The 8,924-nt window shown below is 33.5% G+C and overlaps 1 protein-coding gene across 1 annotated transcript; it reads left to right on the top strand.

Annotated features, from left to right (window-relative positions):
• Window positions 1–1,903: 1,903 nt before the first annotated feature.
• On the top strand, window positions 1,904–7,829 carry LOC107032362 (phosphoglycerate mutase-like protein AT74H). The gene is made up of 2 exons (XM_015233958.2): window positions 1,904–2,654; window positions 7,135–7,829. Exons 1-2 carry the CDS (start codon window positions 2,105–2,107, stop codon window positions 7,548–7,550), a joined length of 966 nt encoding a protein of 321 aa, XP_015089444.1. The 5' UTR covers window positions 1,904–2,104; the 3' UTR covers window positions 7,551–7,829.
• Window positions 7,830–8,924: the final 1,095 nt, after the last annotated feature.

The following is an 8,924-nucleotide window of genomic DNA, read 5'->3' as shown; positions in this document are numbered from 1 at the left end:
TGAAAATGTCAATAGAAAAGGGCTTGAGAAATATAGAGGAAGAAAAACACTAAAAAATAAATAGAACTTTAAAAAGAAAAACAACTATATTAGTTATTTTGTGGGGGTAAAATTCAAAGTTTTCCTTTAAGGCATGATATATAGAGTGTAATGTCAAAAAAATATTAATGTAATTTAGAACATAACATTATATCAATTTTTATCATATATAGAAATAAAATTATTTTCATGATTGTTTTTATTTTTGTGGTCAGAAATCAACATTTCAAAAAATAGGGATAATGCACTAGTACCCCCTCAACCTATTCCCGAATCTCAGAGACACACTTATACTATACTAAGGTCCTATCATCTCCTGAACTTATTTTATTAATACTTTTCTACCTCTTTTTTGCCTATGTGGCACTATCTTGTGGGCCCAACGCTGGTTAACTTTTTTTTCTTCAATTTAGTGCCACGTAGGCCCAAAAGGGGTAGAAAATTACTTATAAAATAATTTCAGGGGGGTAATAGGACCTTAGTATAGTATAAGTGTGTCTCTGGGATTTCGAGCATAGGTTGAGGGGGGTACTTGTGCATTTTCCCTAAAAAATACTTTCAATATTTAGAATAGGAAATATGCACAAGTACCCTCTCAATCTATGCCCGAAATTCCAGAGACACACTTATACTATACTAAGATCCTATTATCCCCCTGAAATTATTTTATAAGTAATTTTCTACCCCTTTTCGACCTACGTGGCACTAGCTTGAAAAAAACAGTCAAACAGCGTTGGGCCCACAAGATAGTGCCACGTAGGCCGAAAAGAGGTAAAAAATTATTAGTAAAATAAGTTCAGGGGGTAATAGGACCTTAGTATAGTATAAGTGTGTCTCTGAGATTTCGGGCATATGTTGAGGGGTTACTTGTGCATTATCTCTTTAGAATATAACATTATGATATTTGTTATTGTATATAGAAATAAATTTGATTTCATGATTGGTTTATTTAGTAAATACTTTCAGTATTAAAATCAAAATAAATAGAAGTACTTCTATTATCGAAGATACAATAATGAAATATATCACAAAATTCACAGACAAAGCAAACTACAAATACATTACACTTAAGTTGAAGCAGTAGAGATCTGAAAGATTTTAAATTGATCTTTACGAATTGGTTGATCAATGATTAATATTTTATCAGATGCAAGCTTATGACGCAAATGTTACAAAAAGAAGATGATAACATTATAGAAAATAGATACCACTTGCAAAAATATACTAACGTTGATAAACTTTTTCAAAATATCAACATTTTAAATGTTCCTCGAATGCCAAATGTTTTAACTCATAACCTAACACAATTCTCTATTTCCTTGCTGCGTATAATTTTTTGAAATTCAACTTTCTCAATTCGGATTGTAAACGATGCATTTATGTCGTATGAACGTTTGAAAAAGATTATTAAGTGATATGTTGAAGTTGTTTACTGTAAAAAATAATAGTATAAAGTATATATTTCTCATATATTTAGAGACTAATTACATCTTATCGTAGAAGTTTCCTCGATTAAAAAAATCTCAATTTTTTTGTTTCTCTCGAATACATTCCTTGGTTTATGATAAATTACTAATGATATATATTACTTCTTGGAAGGGATGTATCCAACAAAGGATATCTATGTATCCGAGAGGGGATGATTTATCTGAGAGGGAATAAGAATATATCTGAGAGGAGATTATGATATTTTAAGTTGTGAATTTATTTAATCTTTTAACAAAATATGTGAAAGTATATTGAACCTGTATCACGAGCCTTAAATTATCTAGTATATATATATATATATATATATATATATTATTTCATCCTTGTCCTTCAATTTTTTTTGGATATATATATAATTTAATAAATAGGAGGATTGAAGATGGAATATTTTAGTGATTTAGTGGGGAAGAAAAGAAATGGAAATGAAAATGAAAATGAAAATGAGATGGCATCAGAGTTGTGAAAGTTGAAATGTAAAAAGAGGGCTGTATGGAAAGAAATGGAAGTTTAGCGATCCGCCATTGACAAAACCCTATTTGCTGCAGAATTCCCATGATCTCACCTGATTTATAGAATAATGATAAATAGTACCGTTGATGACAACGGCCATGCTCAAATTCCTGATGAGCAGCAACATCACTGCCACTGTTGCCAATTTCATAGTCAAAATCAGCACAAGCCCGTAGCCGTACCCAAGTGCCTACCAAAGCGCATAATTTTGGTTCGTCACGGCGAGAGCGAAGGTAATAAAGACGACGCTATGTACACCATCACCCCCGATTATAGGATCCCTCTAACTCCCAAGGGAATTGATCAAGCCAAGGAAGCTGGCTCTCGCATTTTTGACATCGTTTCTGATAATGGTTCTGAGGATAACTGGAAGGTCTACTTCTACGTTTCCCCATATGTGAGAGCACGTTCCACCCTACGGGAGATAGGCAGGGCTTTTTCCAGACGGAGAGTTCTTGGCGTCAGGGAAGAATGCCGAATTAGAGAACAAGATTTTGGTAATTTTCAAGTGGCTGACCGCATGAAAGTCATCAAAGAGACTCGCGAGAGATTTGGCCGCTTCTTTTATCGATTTCCTGAGGGAGAATCAGCAGCTGATGTTTATGACAGAGTTTCCAGTAAGATCATTTTCTCTCTTCTCTCCACCAATATATATCACTATCATACGCTTGCCATTTCCCCACTAAGTTAAGGCTTGCCAAGCAATCTGAATAAAAGGGATACACATATGGTAGCAATAACAACAGAAAGAGTGTTACTTAACAAACACGGGATAGAACACTAACAAAAGCAAGATATTGTGATAAAATCAGACCACAAAAAGACACTAGTAAAAGTCAAAATGAAAAGAGCACAAAGTTCTAATACTACTGATAAGAAGAAAGGTCAAAGTATGACCACCAAGCCTATTTAGCAGAGAAAAGATACAACTCTCAACTACCAACTAACATTCGATGCTAATTCATGACCTCAAAACTCTCTTATTTACAATCATGTCCTCAGTAAAATCAAGTTGTATCATGTCATGTCTTATCACTTTCTGTCAATACTTTCTCGGCCTGCCTATACCTCTCCTGACGTCCGCCAATGCCAACTGCTCACACCTCCTCACTAGGCATCCACAATTATTCTCTTAACATGTCCAAATCATCTCAATTTCGCATCCCTCATGTGGTCCATCATGGAGGCCCTCCTACCTGACCACGATATCTTTTCCCTAATCTTGTCTCTCATAGTATGTCTACACATCCACCCCAATATTCTCATCTCTGTGACTTTCATCTTGTGACAAGAGATTTCTTAACTGGCCAACACTTCCGCCCCATACAACATGGTTGGTCTATCCAACACTCTGTTCAGAAGATGAAGTCGGTCTAACTTATATACACTCAATGTAAAAAGTACTTTTACCTAATCTCTGTATTTTTTCATGGCAAGTTATTTACCAAATTAGATTTAGTTTGAAGAGGTTGTCAAACAAAAGGATTTACTGTAGACAGTTAGAAATATTTAGTTGTGCTTGCATGGATAACTTGCTACATATTCAAACAAGACCCTAAAGATAGATAAAAACAATGAAGCAACTAACAATACGAGACCAGGTATTAATGGAATCATCTTTAACTAATGCCAATGTCAGGGCAGAAAACAAAATATAATCCCAGTTGTTTATTGTAATTGTATGATGTCATGTTCATAGTTACGAAAAAAATTGTATTTTGGTTTCTAATACACATTAGATCAAGTTTGGCTTAAGAATTATCATCATTTGCTTCATTGAAATTCAACTCGAATAGAGAAATTTAAATTTGGAGTGACTCTATTTAAGAATTACTGCATATTATGTGGAACTTTCTTTGCGATAGTCTAAGACAGTAAGTAGATCGATATGTTCAGGTGCAATTCTTTTTGTTTTGAATCCAATCTGTACCTAGCCAGAAAATTCAGAAGTAGTAAGTGGGAGGAAATGCTAGTTTTGTTGGGCATGAAAAGCAACCACAGCAGCTCATGCATTAAGGAATCTAAGATGTTTTGAAGGAAAAAACTACCCAATCCAGAAGATAAAGCTAAGTTGTATTTTGCTTTTTCATTTTTGGTATAAAACAAGAGTATGTAGAAAAGACATTAAGTCTCTATTGCTAGTTTTTGAGCCGCTATAGAGAAGTAGATTTTGCTCATACTCTTCATAATTGTGGCTTTCATAGCTATGATCTAATACAAGTTGTTGCCATTTCAAACAAATAAAATTATAAAATTGATGTAATTAAGCAAATTGGACTGCGTTAGCATGTGTTTGGCATGCTAGGGTTAAGATAGAAATGAGATTTTTTGCCGAACTATTAGTTAGTCATTAAGCATGTAAATTACTTCAAGGAAATAAGTAAGTGGGTTGTCTGTTTCTAACATGCACGAGTAATGATAATCTCAAATTGTTGGATCACTTATTTTTGACATGCCTACGTTAGTAGAAAATGTTGCCAGCCTTTTTTCAACTAACCACCTCCTAATTGCTTAACATGTTTCTCAGTTTTGGTCAACTTCCTGACAATATCTTGACAAGTTCAAATAGGAAGATTCAGTATTGACTATCTTAGTCAACTAATGGGCCTGTTGGGTAATGTTCTATGATACATTCTAGAACATTAGATAATGGAAAAAACTGAAGTATAGATGCCATGTTTGAATATTCGTGATAATGGGAACATGATCACAATTCTATCCATTTTCATGATCACAAGTTTTCTGATGCTCAAGTGATACATCACTTATAGCTGACACCACCCATGTAGCATGAAAGGAGGAGATGGCTTATGGAGACAAATTAATCTGTACGTTCCTTCCCCTACCCCTGCGTAAATGCGGGATGCTTTGTGCACCAGGTGGCCCCTTGCCCCCCTAATAATTTCATTAAGTTTAGACCTAAAACATCATCATGTACGGCATTCACAATTATCATTGTGGTTAATGGTTGCTAGAATATCTATTACGGCCTAAATAACCTTGTCCTTGTCTTACTTGTGTATATATTTTATCTCAAACTTCTTCTTGTGATTGAAAGAACACCCATTCCTTAAAAATTGCCTCCATTAGATGGCTAATGTCATCCAAGATACTAGACATTGTTAACCAGGAGTACTGTTGTCCATGAGAAGTGTCCTGCCTTCCTTAGATGTAAAACTCAATATATAATCTGGCCCTTCCTGCCTATGACCAGGATGTATACTCAGAATTCATGCTCATTCTAAATTAAGAATTCGATAGCAGGATGGTTTACGTCTTTATATGCCTTTGCAAACATTAGTCTTCACTTATAAGAAAATCCGGCTTCATTTAAAATAATACTTTTTTTGTGATTTCATTATGGTATAAAGTTGTTCTAGACTTGCTTTTGCAGAATAAAACTCTGCCTGTTGTGAAGCATATTGTGTCATACGCGAGAAACTTGAAGTCTCAAGAATAGTGGTAATGTCAATAACTTACAAAAGGGTACTAGATTGGTATCATGCGTTTAATGGTGCTGAAGAATGCATGAGTGTTCATGGAAACAAATATATTTGTGCATCACTATGATCTCAATGCTGTATGTATCTATTGGTGCTTATGAACATTGCGTGTTCATGGCAATAATAATTGATATTTATGAATGTGATTGAGGAAAGTCGCAAAGTGTGCCTCTTTCTTCTCTCCCTTGTAGTCCTTGTGTGTCTCACACATGACTCTTTTTGGAGCATCAAAATATAGTGATATTTTTTCTATTTATTGGTAGGATTTCATGTGCCAATTAAAGGAAAGGTAAAAAGACTGTTTGTTTCTCTATCTTTTCGATAGGGTTGGGGGAGTTTAAAAAGTGAAGACTGTAGGTAGAACATGTTCTCCTCTTCCTGCATTACTCAAATTCTCCCTCCACTCATCCACTTTTGTGGATGCACCTCTCAAACTATTTATTGAAGAGTATTCACTTTTTCATGCAATATTAGAATGATCCAGAAGTTTTGTAATTTGAGCCCAGTATATAATGATTATCATTATAGCTGAATGATCAAGTTCTCTACATTTCTCATTTTCCAAGAAGCACAAGAAACTGCAGGGAGATGCAGATCTTATTTTGTTTTGCGGTCCTCATATGTTTTACAATATAAATGATGCTTAGACATGTGTATATTGCATTTCTGCACTGTGTATATCATGTTATTTTCTGATTTTTGGTAGTTCTCTTGCGCATAATGTGACTACCTTCACTTACAAGAGGGGTACTGATGATGAGATAAAAGATGACCTTAGTTGCTTTAGCATTTTTTTGTTTGGTAAAAATGGTGTAAATGGCTTAGACATCTTTACAGATTTTTGAGCTAGCTAGTGTTGTACCTCCAGCTTTGGAAGCCTTTTAAAGATCAATAAAATACCACAAAGTGTATATAATGTACCTAAAATCTACATTCTTTAATGGTAAATGAAAATACAGTTGAAAAAAATAGTGCAGTAGATTAATTTTTAGGAATTTAATGTTTCTTCAATCACTTTTCTATTGCAATAGGGTTCTGTTTGAGATACATTTTTCATTAATTTGGTTCTGTGAAAATGTTTTAATTTGCATATTGTAGTAGCAAGTTGAATCCAATTGCTAATCCAAGTTCGGAAATAGACCCATGTTTGTTGATATCGCCTTAAAATAAATTAGTTCAATTTAGGGGTCATCTAGCTTATTACTAATTTATACTTTCACCCAACATAAAATATGATAAGTTAATGATTGTTACTGACATGGTGTGTGGAATAACATAACGTCATCATGTCATGTTACACATTTATTCATACACGCTACCATAAGTTGTATGTACCTAGAAAGATTCCTTCTACTCTGGTGATAAATATGTGAGCTCTCAGTTATTACTAGAAACAAAGTGCAACATCTTGTTCAATACACTTTAAGAACTTGCTCCAACACACTTCCATCTCAAGATAAAGAGAATAATTAATTTGCTTATTGGTGTTAGATATAAGAGCATATTCCAATTGAGTGCAATTTTTCAGTGTAAAGTGTATGGACTTTTGTATTATTGTTCTCAATTGTGTTTGTTGAAAACTTTTTTAATGCAGGTTTTCTTGAGTCTCTTTGGAGGGACATTGATATGAACAGGCTCCATCATGACCCTAATGACGATTTGAATCTTGTGATTATATCTCATGGTCTAGCTAGTCGTGTGTTTCTGATGAAATGGTTCAAGTGGACAGTTGAGCAATTTGAGTATCTAAACAATTTAGGAAATTGTGGATTTAGAGTTCTACAATTAGGGCTTGGTGGTGAATACAGCTTAGCAGTCCACCATACTGAAGAAGAGATGCTGGAATGGGGACTATCCCCTGAAATGATTTCAGACCAAAAATGGCGAGCTCATGCTAGCAGGAGTTCATGGAAGGACAAATGCTCTTGGTACCTTGATGCTTTCTTTGACCATTTAACTAATTCAGATGAGGATGATTATGATGAAGTCAAATCTGACTTTTCTGACTAGTTTATTGCATTTGTTCTGATAACTTGCATTGTGTAGTTAGATGAGTAATTAATTTGGTTATTGACGGTGGTACTTATAGATCCATTCAGACTTTCATGTGGTACTCCACTTTTTAGGGGCTCAAAGCATTTGATTTTGTTGCATTCAATACCAAAAATATCGTGGCTCACGAGTAAGACCACTAAACCATATGTTTAGGCTTCCTAGAGTCGAAAACTCTTAAAACTTTGTTATTATTATATGATTATTCATAATATGTTTATAGTTTGTATACCAGAAGTCAGTATCGCATGTCTTATTGTACAACATGAGAAATGTTCTTTCAATACAATAAAATGTTAGTCATTTGTTACATTGATCCTTGTCAAACATCATATTGATAAAGATTGAAGTAGTTTAATTGAAAGTTCTAAGATATTTACACTGTAATTTTTATTTTAATTTTTTATTTCTAATGTTTTTGATTATATAAGGAACGAATGAATTGTAATTTTGTAATACGTATAGTATCTCTTTAGTGGTTCAGAGAATTTTTTCGATAAAGAATTGAATTTGATTATTAGTGAAGTATTGAAATAAAAGAAGACTTAAATATGTGTATTAATTAAAAATGGTCTTTAGTTTTATATAATATAGATTTTTCGTAATCATCATAAATAAAAGGGGTCATATTTTTAGATTTTAGTTTGAGTTGTCCAAATAAGTGACAAATTATGTTATGTTTTTTTTTTTAAAGTTCATTAGTACATGTCGACTTACCTATGGAGATGGTTGAAGATGAAGACCACTCAATTGAACTTAGCAACAACATCTTGACACAACAAATTGTTGCCCGCGTACAGTCTCGCGCAGTGAGGGTGAGCAACTCCCTCTCAGCCTTCAGCGACGAGGTGGATTCTTGAACTTAATTGACAGAACTTGTTGTAGACTGTTTTTTTTTTTGTTTGGGACTTTTATTATCCTTATAAAGAGTCCTTAAACTGTTTTGGAAGACAGTTTTGAAATATTTTGAAAAGAAGGATGCAAAGGAGGCAGAAAGCACAAACGAGAGGCCGAGTTGTCTAGGATTTACTTTCTACATAGTTTATTTATTTCTTGTTGGTACATTGAATTCTAACTTGTGTAATAAGATTGTGAGAAAATAAAAGTTCTATTTCTAGAGTTAAAATTATAGCATGAAAATTATATTCTAGTTATCAATTAATTCATAATATATGTTTTGTCTCTAAATCTTTGTAACGACTCTCTTAATCGTTTTATAAATTTTACCTATCTACTCATCTCAGCTTTATATGTTATTTATGACTTGCAAAACTTTTATATGTGATTTATGACTTGAGTAACAAAATTTCTGAATTATATTAGTTTGATTAA

The sequence above is a fragment of the Solanum pennellii genome, chromosome 10, assembly GCF_001406875.1.
Source record: "Solanum pennellii chromosome 10, SPENNV200".
Classification (NCBI taxonomy): domain Eukaryota; kingdom Viridiplantae; phylum Streptophyta; class Magnoliopsida; order Solanales; family Solanaceae; genus Solanum; species Solanum pennellii.
The sequence above is the reverse complement of the archived record's forward strand: the minus strand, read 5'-3'. Positions and strand labels throughout refer to the sequence as shown.